The sequence below is a fragment of the Prosopis cineraria genome, unplaced genomic scaffold (genome assembly GCF_029017545.1).
Source record: "Prosopis cineraria cultivar Desert tree isolate PC_DT_omini unplaced genomic scaffold, ASM2901754v1 PC11, whole genome shotgun sequence".
Taxonomy (NCBI): Eukaryota; Viridiplantae; Streptophyta; class Magnoliopsida; order Fabales; family Fabaceae; genus Prosopis; species Prosopis cineraria.
Window position 1 is genome coordinate 19,701,765 of NW_026555342.1, and position 16,707 is coordinate 19,718,471.

Consider the following 16,707-nt stretch of genomic DNA (forward strand, 5'->3'; position numbering starts at 1 on the left):
GATAAGGTGTGTGGCCAGAGGGATCTAATTAGTGTATTTAGCTTTGATTTCAGCCCAAAATGTGGGTTTAGATTGAAATAGGTTATCCAGGCAATGGAAGAGGGAGAAAAAGTCAAGAATTACACTTTGTGCTGCATGTTGTGATATGTGCATAATCTGTTGTGGCGCATAGAGGCAATCAAGTGTGTTTTGAGCTTCTATGTGCCATACACCATGGAGGAGGGTAGTGTGAATTGCGGTGCATGGCCAAAAATCTAACTTAATTAGTTCTTGTTCTAAGTGCGAAAATAGAAGGGAGCAAGATTTGATAACAAAGAAGAAGACTTTGGTCTATTAGGGGACGCACATTAAGACCCTTGGAGATGGTTTAAAGCTTTTCAACACCTAAGGTAAGTAAATTATGCCCTCATCTTCCCTTCTCTACCATATTTATGAAGAGTAAACTTGGGGTTTAAGCATTAATGGTGATCTTCAGTCCATATGAGCTATGGGTTTGAACTTATTAATTAAAATAGATATAATGGGAATGGTTTAAAATATTTAAACCTAACATTAATGATTTTGTCAAGAGTTAGTTTAGAGGAGTTATTTTCATGTGAATTTTGCAATTAATATGGTTGTTAGGAGTGTTTATGGTTCATTAATGGTGGTTTAATGACTCAACAGTGGCAATATGAGTCAATGAAACCTAATTAACCCATTGGGTATGAATAGGTAGAGATTTGTAGGATTGGTAGTATAGAGAGATATGGAATTAATGTTAATATAATCCTTAAGAGTGAGATTATGATGATATTTTTGTAATGTGATTGTATTGTGGTTTAATTTGGCACCATTCGAGTTTGAGAGAAGCTTTAGAAGTGATTAGTATGAGGGGTAAACTTTTAATCTCTCAAAAGTTTGAGATAACTGGGGGAAACCTATTCTATATAGTTGTATATTAATTTGAAAATTGTTGAATTTATAAATTGATACTTGTTATGTAAATATTATTGATGTAGTTTGGCAATGTAATGATTTTAGGAAATGGTTTTGAAAATGGGGAAACCCTATGCATGCCATCCGTTTGTGATTGATGGTTTTTGATTGTTAGCATGTTGTGAAACCAATAAAAAGATATGATGTTTGACTTATGAAGTATGTGGAATTTATGAGTTTAGATATGTGATTTCATGTGAGATGCATTGTGGACTAGAATGTATAAATATGTGATATATGTACATAGCATGATTATTGGCAGGAATTCGCCTAGGGAGATGAGTAGTTGGTAAATCCATATAGTATTGGTAGTGACCATTGGAATCGAGAACTTGTCATGGCAGCAACTATTAAAATTAACAGATAGCTCTTATCCCATGATTGATTCGAGACTATCCCACTTATTCTACGAGGGACTCAAACCTAACTAATTTCCACCGATTCATGAAAAGGCTAAATTAGGGGTACGACACCCTATAGTTATTTGTATTAAGGGAAACCAGATTACACAAGTGAGTAAGTTGACCCTGGCCTAATAGTTCCTTACAAGTGGAAGGTTGGGTTAATTTGTAAAGGACATAACTATTAAATAGCCACTGATTTTATGTTGGAGGTAACAGGAGGATATAAAGTTAGCATTTGTCATGCATTTATAAATCCAACCACATGGTTGTTAGTATTGTGGTCCGACATGTGTTAGGGGCACATGGTTGGTATTATTGCTACTCCATATTGTGCATTGTCATTTAGTATGAGTATATGTGCCTTAAGGCCCAATCAAATAGTTGTTAGTATTGTGAACCATGGCCAAGTTCATCATATGAGTTATTGCCTATTTGCATATGTTTACAATTGATATGTAACTGTATAGATTAGGTTAAACTTGATTATTGAGTGGTTGTACTCCCCCCTCGATTCTCAATATTTTTAGGGCCTAACTTATTAGATTTGAATCGGGAAAAATACATAGAGGTATAGGATTTGTAAAGTAATCCTTTGGCATGCCTCTCCTTATTGTCTTATGTTTAAATGTTGATTTGATTGCCAACTAGAAATCTTATGATGTTTTTATACTACTTGTATTATTGTAGCAAACAACTTGTGTATTTTGTACCTTGGGTTAATAAGTTTTGGTTGTAACCCTTGGATAGGGCCAGAATACTTGTGCAAGTAAATATATGTGTAAATTGATTGATTTGAAATGAAAATGAATGTTTTGTGCAAGTATATCCTCCCCCTTATGTTTTGTGAAATTTGAGGTTGAGTGGTGATCTTGAGATTTATATGTTTTTGGTTGTATATGCATTGCACGAGTTCACTAGAGTCTATTGAGTGTGATTGGGGGGTTGGTGTAGGCTTTTGGCACTTGTGGTTAAGTTAGGGTACCAATGTTGTGTTTTTAATGTGAAAAAGTAATAAAATGAGTTTTGATGTCCAACTTTTTGTAGAAAATAAATTTAAGTGTAAAACTTGTGCCATTAACTAGAGCTAGGACCTCAATCGAATGTTGGATAGAGATTTATGATGCGTTCAAAATTCATTCCCTGTGCTATCAAATTAACAGCTGATAATTGTCATATTTGTGCAATGCGCCACGGCGCATGTCATAGAGGCGGGTGAGTCATAATGTATAGACCCTTAGCCACAGCGCATGTCACATTTTCTGCTTAAAATACAATTTTGAGTTTTGAAACTCAATGTTTTGGGTCCCAAGTGTCTTCTAAGTTTCCACATTATTTTAAAACTCTGATTTGAGCATATTAAGTATTTATTAGAGATAGAAAATGTTAATTTTTTTAGGATCCCATTGTAATTGATTTATGAATTGTTCTCACTTATATGGTTTTTACAAACTTGGTAATCCAATTGAAGGTTTAGTCCCTTGATTATCATGATTATAGAGTTAATTGTGGTTTAGTAAGGGAAACCTTATATTAGGCTTGCAAGATTTGCCGTAAGTTCTTTAAATGTTCGTCTTGACTCTTGTTGTAAATAAGAATGTCGTCAAAGTAAACAATAATAAATTTGTTGATGAAGGTCTTAATACCTAATTCATCAAGTGCATAGGGGAATTTATCAACCTAAAAGGCATCACATTCTACTCATACAAGTCATCTCTGGTCTTGAAAGAGGTCTTCTACTCATCTCCTAGTTGAATTTTGATTTGGTGGTATCCATTACGAAGGTCAATTTTGGAAAAGGTTATGGCACTATACAGTTGGTCTAACATATCATCGAGCTAGGGTATCAAAAATAGATACTTGATTGTGATTTTGTTGATAGCTCGACAATCAGTGCACATATTCTAACCTCCATCCTTCTTAGGTATTAGAAGAATAGGTATAGCACAAGGGTTGACACTTTCTAGAGCCAACCCTTTCTTCAATAGCTCTTTAACTTGCCGTTAGATTTCGGCATGTTCTTGGAGACTCATCCTGTAAGCAGGCTTGTTAGGAATAATTGTTCCTAGAATAAAGTCAATGGCATGTTGTATGTCTCATATAGGTGGCAACCCTAATGGTATATCATCAGATATCATACCTAAAAATTCAAATAAAGTCATGACTCCTAACGGATTAGTAAACTCATCATTCACCTTAAGCACTAGAATGAAGCTTATCATTTGGGCTTCAAACTTCATCACCTTGAACTCCTCCTTAGTCATCAAAGACAATGATGGCTTAGATTTTCTTGAAAATTGGCTAATCTCACTAGGTGGTAGAGGTGTTAATGTGAACTTGACACCATCTTTTGTGAAAGAATAGGTTTGCAAGCTCGTTATATATAGCATATCGATTATTTGCCATGGTCTCCCAAAAGAAAGTGGCATGCATCTATGGGAACAATAACACAAAACTTCATCACAATACCTATTCCTAATAAAAAAAGTCATAAGGCATTGTTTAAAATTTTTTACCTCATTTCCCTTATTAAGCTAGTGAAGTTTGTAAGGATGCGGATGGTCTTAGGTTGGCAACTTTAATTTCTCCACCATGTATTTAGACACTATATTTTTATAACTTTCATTATCAATAGTGACATTACAAACTTTTCCTTGGGCTATGCAACATGTGTGAAAAATGTTACATCATAGCTAAGGTTCTTCCTTAACTATAGGTATATTCAGACTTCATTTAATCATTAATGCTTCACCCTGATCTGCAGGCGTAACCTCTTCATCATATGTTAGATTAGTTTTATAAGACTTAGTCTCCTCCTCATCTTTTTCAAGTACTTTATACACTTGCCCTTCCATAATAGTGACAACCTTTCAGGTAGGACAATTCACAATAATGTGGCCAAATTCTTTACATTTAAAGCATTTAAGCTAGATTCCTTAGCGACATTTGGTAGTGGCTTGTACATAGCACTAGATTGTAGCTTGCTTGTGGGGCTGGACTGTTGAAACTTGACCTTATGGGCATCTGAATAACCCTTGGAGGAAGAAGGCTGAAAAGATAATCTGCTTCTTAAGATGAATCACTCCTAGTTTAAGCATCTGCTTCTTAACATGAATGGCTAGACGAATTACATCATCCAAGGTCCGATATTGTTAAAGCTAGACTAGACGAATGATGTCAGTGTTTAAGCCTATAAGGTATCGGGCTATTATTTTGCTCCTCCTTCTCTTAAATGTCACACTTCATCATGAGTTTTTCAAACTCTCTGGTATACTCTTCTACAGACAAAAACCTCTATTGAAGATTTTATAGCTGGAGAAAGTTATCTTGGTGGTAATGGTTTGGTGGGAATTTCCTAGTAGGCCATCATCTTATTTTTTCCCAAGTCTCAATCTTGCATTTCCCTTTACGTTCTCACTTTTTCTGATGTTTTCCTATTAAATGGAGGCATGTTTCTTGAGTTTGAGAGCAACAACTGGACTTTCTATGCATCGAGAATCTCCTTATATTCAAATACATGTTTAACAGTTTGAAGCCAGTCTATGAACTTGTCTGGCTGGAGTCTTCCTTTGAATTCAGGAATGTCTACTTGATGTCATTAGGATGGAATGGTTGTTGTCAAAGACGACGACGGTTATTAGTAGATGACAAACTGCTACTTCCCGAATCTCCTTTTGGATTTTTTTTGTTATTGTCTAAAAAAGCTTGCTGTATTTCTATAATAACTTTCAATTCCCATATCCTACGCCTCATCTCTCCTATCTCAACTTCATGCACATTCCGACGTCTTGGAGGCATTTTGTTAGGTATCAAGGCTAGGATAAGGAATTTCTAGAAAAAAATTAGGGTAAAATGAGAATTTTAGTGAATTTGAGGGTAAATGAGAACACTGAAAAGGTTTAAGAGCAAAATGGTAATTTTGAAAGAATATAAGGGCAAAATGAGAATTTTGAGAAATATAGGGCCAAAATGGGAATTTCAGGAAGTAAAGGGGCAAAAGGGGAATTTTGGGGAATATAGGAGCAAAATGGGAATTTTGGAAAGCATAGGGGCCAAAGTGAAATTTCAAAAAGCATAGAGGTCAAAGTGTAATTTTGGAAAAATATAGGGTCAAGTATAATTTTAAGAAAAATATAGGGTCAAAATGAAATTTATATAAAGTTACTGGTCAAAGTGAAAATTTTTAGAAAGATTTAGGGAAAAAATAAAATTACAAAAAGTTAAAGTTAAGGGGGCAGGATGACATGGCAAATAAGACATGTAGTAGAATATAATGGGTTTGACCTTTCATTGATTGGTCATGATAAGTGACGTGGCAGGTGAAGTGTCGATGACGTCAACGTCTTTAACCTCCAGCAAACGTGAGGATGAACATTGACAGTGCGTGGGCCTTCGGTATAAGTGCATGACAGCGCATGCGATATCATCTAACAACGACGAGGAACCTCTTGTTTCACGTTTTTGAATATCCTAAGCATAATGGTGATGTTAGGTTCTAGAAAAAAGGCTTAGAATGCAAAATTCAAACAAGTCAGGGACTCTTCTGAGTTTCTCTCCTCTCTGATATAATTTCTCAACTCTCACTTTGCTCTCTCACTCTCTAGACTTGGCTCTGATATCAAAATTATTTAGAAATTGAATGAAAAAGATACTTTGGTTTATTGCTTCAATCTTAGATGTCAGTATAAGGAAAACAAGATCCTATTTATACTGCTCTAAGTCTTAAACTGAAAATAAGGAAATAAATGGCAAGATATAAGTGCATTTTATTTGCATTAATGGTGGTGTTACAACGAATGTGTGTTTCTTCTCTTCCATTCACTGCTGTCGTTTCATTTCACCTATGAAATCAAATGTGAGTATGATGCTCACGAATAATCCATCCATCCACGTGCGTTGGTCGTCGCACGGGACTAGCTAACACCTCCTAACCACTCTACTAGCTAGGTATACTATAGTGCCTTAAGGGTTAACGAACTGCCATTAACATTCAATATTTTAAAATTAGTTCTCTAGTTAAAATCAAGCGTGCATTTATATGGAAGAAGTTAATTTGCTTCTTATATATATATATATATATATGTATATATTTTATAATTTTAATAATTTAGATCCAACATTTTTTGTGATGACACAAGAGGAAATGCACACAGCAAGCTTGTGTCGGGAAATGATGGGTTGTCCACTTGATTCACTTGGCTATGTTTAATCTTATTAAATTAGGTTTGGATTTTTTTAATAGTTATGAACATGTGGCCAATTGTTGGCCAAACAAAAAGATGTGGACAATTTATATTATTTATTTACATTGTTTAACTTTAATTTAGATAAATTTTTTGATACATTAATTTAAATAATTTAAATTGGCTGGTTGATATTTTTGTTCCGCCTAAAATCATAGCGGGGTAGGGCCCAAAACATCATGAACAACTATTTTTTTGACAAATTGCTATGATATTTAATTGTGATTCTTGAATACCTAAATTTTGTTAATTGGGTCAAACAGCTCAATTAAGGTCCACATTTGTTAATTGTGCCTCGTGTGTCTTCTCCCTCGAGACTTTCTCAAAGGAATAAAAAAGAGGCATGTTGCCTGGAATTTTTTTGGTCAAGCACGTTACCCGTCGTATGAATTTAGTCATTTTTTCTTTTTTTTTTTCCCTCTTATTTTTATACAAATAAAGAGAGAATATATTTTATTTTTATTTTTCTATTCTCTTCATTTTCACTTATCCCATTATCTTCACTTCAATTTTCTCTCCTAATCAATCAAATCATAATTTTTCTTGTCCCTCCTTAGGAACGTTATTTTCAATGATTTATGTTGATATATAATCTCAATTTGCATTTCAAGTCCTATACCGTATTAATGAAGTTCACAAGTAAGGTTTATCAAAATCATGAGATTAGACGTACTCATAAAAGATAAAGTAAAGAAAAAAAATTAATCTTTAAATCCTTATAATGTCATTCATGACATAATCAAGTCTTTACAGTTTAAATATTTTTAATCAAGTTTTTTGTAATCTTATTTCTATAAGAAAAATTTTGGAAAAAATCGCACAATTAAGGATCTGGAAAGGTAAGTAATAAAGATTAAGGACTGCACAATTTTAAAATTAAATTTAAGTATCATGGTCTTTTTTTGCAGTTAAAAAAATAATATTTTGACTAAAACGTTCTACTCTAATTTCCTCATTTTATTTATTTTTTCTCTTGGGTTCCTTTCTTGTCCGTGCCATTATTTCCTTTCATTATGGCTGTGTAGTTTATCTCCATCATAAAAAAACTTAGAAATATTTGCAAAAATCATACAGAATTATCCAGGATCCTACCTTGAGGAGTCTAGCACAAACATGTAAACAGGCCCAACCTCTGTGGAGGTGTTTCTAATCATGCAGCCCAACATCTCAGCAACAACATTCAGTAGACAGAAATATATTATAGTTATTACCAATATATATATATATATATATATATATTATAGTTAATAGTGTGTGTGTATTCTAAACAGTGAACCCAATACATCCAACAAGGACAATTACAAATTTTCCAAAATAAAGGTTATTACATGATTAAAATCAAAAGTACAAGCATAATCTCTTCCACTTGGTATTTGTACAAATAACTCTCAATTACAGTTCATATAGCCTCCCAAAAAATCAAAAGTATAATAATTTTCTAAATCTATCCCTTGAAAAATGTTAAACTAGGAGTGAGATAAAAATTTTAGTAATCGAAAGTAGAATTTCTTTGGACCTTAACTGCATGATTGATTATAGTTATTGATCATTTCAATATGTCATATTGAATCTCTCATCGCCTTCTAGGAGTAGATCCTTATTTAGTGATTTTATACAAAATCATGGAAAGAGTACTGCACTTTGATAGACCTTTTCTTTCAAATGTATTATAACTTTGTTAAAAGAAATCAACTATGATCTTTATCCCAAAAAAAAAGAAAAAAAGAAAAAAGAAACCAACTATGGTATAATTTAGAACGGTCAAATTTGTAATATTAAGTTATACAAAATATTTCTGGTCAAATAAATTTATACAAAAATATCTCGCAACTGCGTGGTGTGCTTAAATTTGTCTTGATGCTTGTTTCTTCCCGGGCCCCAAAAAAAAAAATTGTCTTGATGCTTACTGAGTGGAATATTGAAAAGTTCAAAAGCAACTACTGATAATGTATTTGTAATTGAGATTTTTATCTTCTAATTTGTGGAAATTAATTATTAGGAAGTCATTTCCTTGGAAAACTAAAACATGACAATGAAAGGATTAGGAGAAGAAAAATCAAGTCAATGTTTGTATGTGAATAATTGCGTTGCGTTGAGTATTCACTAATAGAAATTCGTTAAGGTGGAAAATCGAGATAACAAGACAATGAAAGGATAATTAAGAGAAGAAAAATCAATATAAAATTGAGACATGAAGCATTTCTCATCACACTTTGCTCAAACCACGCGTATGTAGAGCTGGAAATACGGGCGGGCCCGGCCCTTAAGGGCCTGAGCCCTAAAACCCGGTTTCTCATTTTAATCCCCATTTCTCAAGCCCGGCCTTTATACTCAGGGCTTAGGGTCAGGCCCATAAGTCCTTTTTTAAAAAATAAAAAAATTAAAATAAAATTAAACATTATAAATAAATTAAAATATTTTAAAATTAAAAAAAATTAAAATCATCATAATTTTTTAGAAATTAAATAATATACATTAGAAGTCTAGTAATAAAATTTAAATCTTCATTTAAAAATAGTTCATTTTTTTTATAAATATACAAACATAATAATTATAGAAAAATAAAAAATATCATAAATTTTATACTATACACTGATATTCATTTAATTATATTAAATTAATTTTAGAATAAATTAAAATTAATAATAATATAATGTGTGTAGGATCAGGTGAGCAGGTCATTGATTTCAAACACGTGTTTTACTAAAAAAATAATAATAAAAATAATATAACAGGGCTTGAAGGGCAGCCCGGGCTCGAGCCCTATTTTACAGGGCTTATCAGGGCCAAGCCCTCAAGCTCGATTACTTTAAAAAAAATTATTTTCAAAGCCCGAACCCTTATTTAAACAGGGCTTTCAAGCCCGGCCCTTATTCCTGGCTCTACGCGTATGGAATGGTGAAGACTTTGAACGGTTTAGTCTGTTTTTTTTTTTTGTATAAACCATCCAGTATCTTAGAATATCCTGGGTTCATTGCCCGCCTCAGACTAATCTGGATCCCCCGTGTGGAAACTTTATGGTGGTAGTGAGGTAACCCTCGCCCTGAAGAATGCTGGTAGTAGCCCTTGCCAACTCTAACAAATGCTCATTGGTAACGGTTTAGGCTTTAAATTAAAGGATAATCAGTTGTAAGTCAATGTTTATATGTGAGTACACTTGCTTAAATTGCACTTCACTGTGAACACTTGTTCTTTTTAATTGATCAACTGTATTGCTGGTAAAAAAGGAATTGAAGGAGAGAGAAAAGATAAGGCTAGTTGACATTGATAATTTTTTTTTTTCCGATGGAAAACATTGATAAATTTTATCAACCAAAAAAGTAACAACTATCCTCCCCTCCTCTCCCCTCCAAAACACCCCAACCAAACATATCCTATAAAATAAATATACATTTTATTATAAATTATCAACCGAATATATTTGTCTTATACACAACTTTCAATCAAAATAGCATCCTCTAAAATATCTAGTTTTTGTGTGGATTTGATTTGAGAATCACTTGGCTTTTAAATTCTTCAATTATATCGTTGTCAAACTCAATGCTACACTAAAAAAATGTTAATAAATAATTTATTAAATGATAATAAATAATTTATTAAATTCAAACATCGGATTATACTCGTTTTTACAAAAAAAATAATTAATTCAAAATTTTCATATAATTATAAAAAATAAAGTAGTATTATAAAAGTTCATCAAAAATTAAATTATTAATTTCTCACTTTTTTATATCTTGTTTTTCCAATTTTGTTTCGGAAGCTATAAGTCAACAATAGTTCCGAAATCTAGGGTTGAGAAATTACCTGGAAATACGTTATGAGTAAGTTAAGAGCATGTTTGGATTGCATTGTAACCTCAGTTAGAGTAGGGAAACTGAGGTTAGGAGGTAAAATGATAAAATTATCTTGTTTGGATTAGCAAGATCTTTGAACCTCAGTTGGCATGAAAACGTGCGTTGAGTTTAAAGCTGACTGCCCTGGCTTTTTCTTCTGCGCGTTCACGTTAGTGCCTCTTAAAAGCAATAAAATACATTTCCTGATGCGTTCTCTCTCTTATTTCCTATAGCTGTGCTTAGCTTCCTGTGCTTTTATTCCTGTGACCTTCCCATCTGCTCCAAAACACACATAGATCTCGCATAAAGCTCTACACACCAGATCTGCCTCCTTCCGTTAGTCATTTGCTCTCTCCGGTCGATCTCCAGCTCTAGTCATCTACACATCCAACCGATCTCTAGCTTATTGCCGTCCTTTCTAGCGTCCACCGTGTCTTTTGCTTCGGAGTGCTTTTTCTTCTCATTGCCTCTCGATCGCACTATGTCCATCGGATCTACACTTCCCATCGCCGGATCTGCTCTCCATCACTTGTCTCTGTCAAGTAATGTCATTATTTTTTCATCTCCTTCTTTGCTTCCTTCCTTTCGTGCCTTGCTTTTTGTTTTTTGAAGACTATATTTTGAAGACTATCTTTACGTTCCATCCCCTGTTTTGTTTACGTTAGAGCAGAGGAAGACCTGGCTTTTTTTTCTTCTGGAACTCAAGTTGCTGGTCTTTATTTTCATGGCTTATCGTCCTCTACTATTCCAGAACTGATCTGTGCTTGGTCTCTTCTTTATTTTCCATCCCCTGTTTCGTTTATCTTAGAGCAGAGGAAGAGCTGTTGTTTTTTTTTTGCTGGAACTCAGTTGCTGTTTTCTATTTTCTTGATCTATCGTGCTCTACATGTGTGCGTGTAATGAAACACTGATAATGCTGTTATAATGCTCATTTTTATGGCTGATCTTCTGGAACTGAAATTACTATTATTTATAATGCTGTTAGACGTATGGAAGCTTGAAATCTGAAAGCAATCCTCTATATTCTTGAAAAGGTGAAAATAGTTTCCTGGAAAATGCATGCATGCTGTGCGAATTGATTCTTCTATAATGCTGTACGAAAATAGTTTTCTGACATGGATTTCTCTTGCTTTGATAGAAGGGATAAAGGCGTAACTTTCTAATATGGATTTAGAAAATTTTGAGAATATTTGAATCATCCATGGTTATTTTACAATCCTAGAAATCTATACATTATCAACAAATAAATGGTTGGGATTGCAAAGATAAAAGGGAAAAAATTTAGTGTTCATATTTATTTAAGCATAGCTTCTTGGAAATTTAGTGTACATATTTATTTAAGCATAGCTTCCAGTAAAAAAATCTAGTGTACATAGCTTCCTGGAAAACGCATGCATGTCATATTTTTAATGTACTAATTAGATATTTATTTTCTTACAATTTATTATATTACATATTTATTTTCTTAATTTATTCTTTTAAAGTTTAAAGATTTCAAAATCTGTTTCTTTAATGTCAGCCTGATCGGATAAGAGAAATTAGGAGTTAGCTAGGTTTATTAAGAGAGATGACCATAGCTAATATTCTTGAAAGCTTGAGATCTAATTACAATCCTCTATTTATTTTCAAGGATACATATATGTAGAGATATTTATTAATTTTGCATGTTTGTGATGGTTGGCTAGTCTATAGAACAATGAACAGCGACAAAGGAAAAGCTATGTGGAATTCAACCTTGACAGAAATTTTCATTAAAGAATGCTTGGAGCAAGTGTGCAAGAAACAAAGGAAGGGAACTACTTTCAATAAAAATGGGTGGCAAGCAATAATTGAGGGGTTTGAGGCAAAAATAGGAAAAAGGTATGAGCGAAAGCAATTGAAAAATAAGCTAGATAACATGAGGAAAGAATGGAACGTATGGCATAAGTTATTTTCAAGTGAAACCAGCTTAGGATGGGACAGTGACAAGAATACTGTTGATGCTCCAGATGAGTGGTGGGAGCGAAAAATCTTGGTATGGATTAGTTGTAAGTGTTTTTAAAATTAGAATTTAATTTGAGAATTTTAATTGTTGGATATTTGAATGGCTGTAGGAAAATTCCCTTTATGAAAAATTTAGATATAAAGGTTTGAGGTTTGCAAGGGAATTAACTTTGATATTCAAGGATGTCCTGGCAACTGGGGAAATATGTTTTGTACCATCTGCTACCTAGACCCAAATAGAAGATGATGATGATGAGGATGTATACCGCCCTACTATTGACCTTCGAGAAGGCTCCGGTGATAGTGAAGAGGAGCTAAATTTATCTGACACCGCAGCACCTATGGGGGTCACCGATGAGCTATTGGGCTTGAGTGTGACCACAAATACTGATGGAACCAGTGGTAACGGAAGTCAAGGCAAGAGAAAGAGGGTTATAGGCATTGGTGGGAGGAAAAAGCAAAAAGTCCCTGCCTCAATGAAAATAGCAAATGCGATAAGTGAAATGGCTAAGGATAATAGAGCAAGAACAGAGACAGTGAACAAGATTTTAGCAAATGACATAGGAGTTTTTGAGGTTATGGCTCACCTAAATAGACTCCCAGAAGTTTTTGGTAATAAAGATTTGCATTGGAGATGTGTCAATCTTGTTCTGTACAAGCCTATGCGAGATGTTTAGTGACAACTTAAAGATCATCCTGATCACTTAGTCAATTGGTTGAAGCACCAAGTTTACCATCTACCAGATTGGATTTTAAAAAATACATATGGATAAATTTTTATCTAGGCTCATGATGACTTGACTTGTGTTTGACTTGTAGTTGCTTTTTTTGACTTGTATTTGATTTGTAGTTGCTTTATTTTGACTTGTGTTTGACTTGTAGTTGCTTTATTTTGACTTGTAGTTTGCAAATGATGACTTGATTTGTAGTAAATATTTAACTCTTATATAATGCTTATCTTATGCTTTATCTTTTATGATATTTATATACTATGTACTTTATATTTACATACTATTTTACCTCAGGTTTAAAAATCATGGAAGATTCGAATGAATATATATTAGGTTAGAATGAAGTTTAGGATGTAGATGTAGCTCATCAACTACTTCCCTTGTTACAGCAAGATATAACGGAGCAAGAAGAAATATGTCAATTAGTTAGTGAATATGTGATGCCATATGTGTGTAAAGAGCCATGGAGAACTAGCATGCAAACAGGACAATGTGGGTCAATGAGATTTTGTAAGGTCATCCTAATCGTTGTTATGAAATGTTTCGAATGGAAAAACATTTGTTTAGGCAACTGTGTGCGACACTGGTTGATCTTAGTCTAAAGAAGTCAAAAAAAATGGGAGTTGAAGAAATGGTTGGAATGTTTTTAAATACAGTTGGACATGGAGTTGGTAATAGGATGATACAAGAACGATTCTAGCATTCAAAGGAAACTGTTCATAGAAATTTTCATAAAGTATTAGCTGCCTGCCTTAACCTTTCCAAGGTAAACATAAAGCCACTCGATCCTTTGTTTCAACAATGTCATTTAAAAATTCAAAATGATCCACGGTATTGGCCATTTTTTAAGGATGCTATAGGAGCAATTGATGGCACTCATGTGCCATGCGTGATTAGTGTTGCTGATCAAATTAAATTTATTAAAAGAAAGGGATATGCAACACAGAATGTTATGGCTGTATGTGATTGGGACATATGTTTTACTTTTGTCATTGCGGGATGGGAAGGTACGGCTCATGATGCTCGAGTATTTGATAATGCCATATCAACTCCTTCAATGCATTTTTCGCATCCACCTCCAGGTATATTTTATTAAAGTCACTATAATTATTATTACATTGATTTAATATTGGTCAAATTTACATCACTTCCTTTCATTTAATAGGTAAATATTATTTGGTTGATTCTGATTATCCAACACTAAATGGGTATCTTGGTCCATATCGTTGCGAACGTTATCATCTTCCAGACTTTAGGCGAGTTGCAGGATTTGCAAACAATAATGAGGTCTTCAATTATTATCATTCAAGTCCAAGATGCACTATAGACAGAACTTTTGGAGTGTGGAAAAATAGGTTTGCAATTATACGAAAAATGCCCAAATTTAAATATAAAACACAAGTTCAAATTGTTTGTACAACAATGGCAATACATAATTTTATTAGGAGAAATTTAATTACTGACGAGCAGTTCATACAAGCTGAAGATGAAAGTGCAAAAGTCCTGGAGGAAGATATTGATATTGGTGAAGCATCCTCATCAAATCTACCCGGATCATCAAGACAGATGCAGCGTGTTTGTGATATAATTAGAGATCAACTTGTAAATCATATCAATTAAATATTAATTTATTTTAGGTTTTCATGGTTGAATATTTAAGATATTTTACTTATTAGTTATGATTTTAAGTTTAATATTTTTATTTATCAGTTAGTCAAAAAAATAAACATGCTTATTTAAGATTTAATATTTAAGATAAAAAATTCATGCTTATTTTTACTATTAAATATCTCAATTGACTTTTGAATTAAATCATTCAAACGAATTTTAATTTATCTGACTGACTTTTAAAAAAAATGGTATCCAAACATAAATCACGTTACATCAACTGACTTTTCTTTTAACTTCAGTTTGCTAACCTCAATTGAATTCTAACCTCAGTTGTAAATTTTTTAATCCAAACACACACTAAATGTTGGCTACCACTGGATTTTGCTTTCTTTATTAGGACTAGATTTAGAGTCCATTTGAGTACTCTCAATTTCATATTCAAAAAGCAAAATTTTATTTTTAAAATGTTGAAAGTTGTTTGGATAAAATATTTGAAAAAAAAATATATTCTGAAAGTACATTTAAACAATGGCTGAATGTGAATATGAGAAACATAACTATTAAAAACTTTTGAAAAGTAAATTTAGAAAGTGAAATTTTATTTGATCATATCACCCCAAGTTTAATCTCTTATTCTTTTATTTAAAAATAGTTAATTCATTAAAAGTATAGTTATCATTTCAATAATAATAATAGGTATCAAGTTTTCAGCATTATAAATTAAATAATTAATTATGATAATTTTTAGCATTATTGTATAATAAAAATTAAATTTTTTTATCACATTTTTTATAATTATAACTTTAAAAATACAAATATAACTCAAAATTAAGTTTTTAGAATTACAGATCAAATCTTATATTATTTAAAATCTTTATCACATTTTTTAAATATTTTAAATATATTACATTTGTATAATAAAAATTATAAATTATTATAAATCAATGTTTTTTTAATAATTGTACATTTAAAAGCACATTTTATTATCATAATTCAAATAATTTTTAATATATTAAACTAACTTTTAAAAAAATGTATCTAAATATAAATTTTGTTATAATAAGTAATTTTTACTAAATTAATTTTCACCAAATGAACTTTTAATAAATAAACTGAACTGAAAACTAAACACACACGTAATCAATCATCAACGCACAAGCAGTGACAAATTTAGTTACGTCATTAAAGATGACAATTATTTGAAAAAAAAATTAATTCCATATATAAAATATTTAATTAAAAATTAATTCAACACAAAATATTTAATTAAAAATTAATTCAACACAAACATGTAGACAGGGTTACAGGGCCCAACCCCTGTGGAAGGGGTTTCTAATCATGCAGCCCAACATTTCAATAACAACATAATATTCAGAAGACACACACACACACACACACAAGTTCACAGTATATATTCAAAACCCGTGACGCCAATACATCCAACAAAGACAATTACAAGTTTTCCAAAAAGGGGTATTACCGGGTTAAAATCAAAAGTCTGAACATAAAATCCAAACACTTGAAATTTGTACAAGTAACTCTCAATTATAATACATATACCAAGTCTATTGATGTGGAGTCTGTGTTAGAAGTGGGAAAGTCATTATTCAAGTGCTTTCCTAACGTCGCTAGATTTATCACCTGAACAATATTAAAAATCTCAATAATCAAAAGTAAAATTTATTTTTTGAATTTCAACCACGATTGATTATAGTTTTTGATTATTTCAATATGCCACAATAAAAATCAAGTCAATATTTTGTATGTGAATAATTGGCTTTCGTTGAGTATTCACTAATGATGTATTTAGATTAACGAGAATTTGGATTTGGCTTTGAACTAAATCCTTTATTTGAATTCAAAAAAAAAAAAAAATTCATGGATTCAAATACAAATCCATTTCTTACTATAATTTTTCTGTAGTTTC

The 16,707-nt window shown here is 32.2% G+C and overlaps 1 protein-coding gene across 3 annotated transcripts; it reads left to right on the forward strand.

Annotated features, from left to right (window-relative positions):
• The first annotated feature begins 10,574 nt into the window (after positions 1 to 10,574).
• LOC129285227 (L10-interacting MYB domain-containing protein-like) lies at positions 10,575 to 14,811 on the forward strand. Of its 3 annotated transcripts, none has more exons than XM_054920817.1 (3): positions 10,586 to 10,997; positions 12,141 to 12,469; positions 12,549 to 13,378. In XM_054920817.1, exons 1-3 carry the CDS (start codon positions 10,937 to 10,939, stop codon positions 12,666 to 12,668), a joined length of 510 nt encoding a protein of 169 aa, XP_054776792.1. In that variant the 5' UTR covers positions 10,586 to 10,936; the 3' UTR covers positions 12,669 to 13,378. The 3 variants fall into 3 exon arrangements, 2 of the variants coding, with proteins under 2 accessions (XP_054776792.1, XP_054776791.1); XM_054920816.1 differs by lacking the exons at positions 12,141 to 12,469; positions 12,549 to 13,378 and adding exons at positions 13,464 to 14,251; positions 14,335 to 14,811 and having other exon boundaries at positions 10,587 to 10,997; XR_008587118.1 differs by having other exon boundaries at positions 10,575 to 10,997; positions 11,126 to 13,457.
• Positions 14,812 to 16,707: the final 1,896 nt, after the last annotated feature.

What these genes read in the sequence shown, in the direction of transcription:
- LOC129285227 (XM_054920816.1), top strand. Translation starts at nt 14,122, where the DNA reads ATGGCTGTATGTGATTGGGACATATGTTTTACTTTTGTCATTGCGGGA. An exon ending in TTTTTCGCATCCACCTCCAG is followed by an intron (nt 14,252 to 14,334) that starts GTATATTTTATT and finishes TTCATTTAATAG; the next exon opens with GTAAATATTATTTGGTTGAT.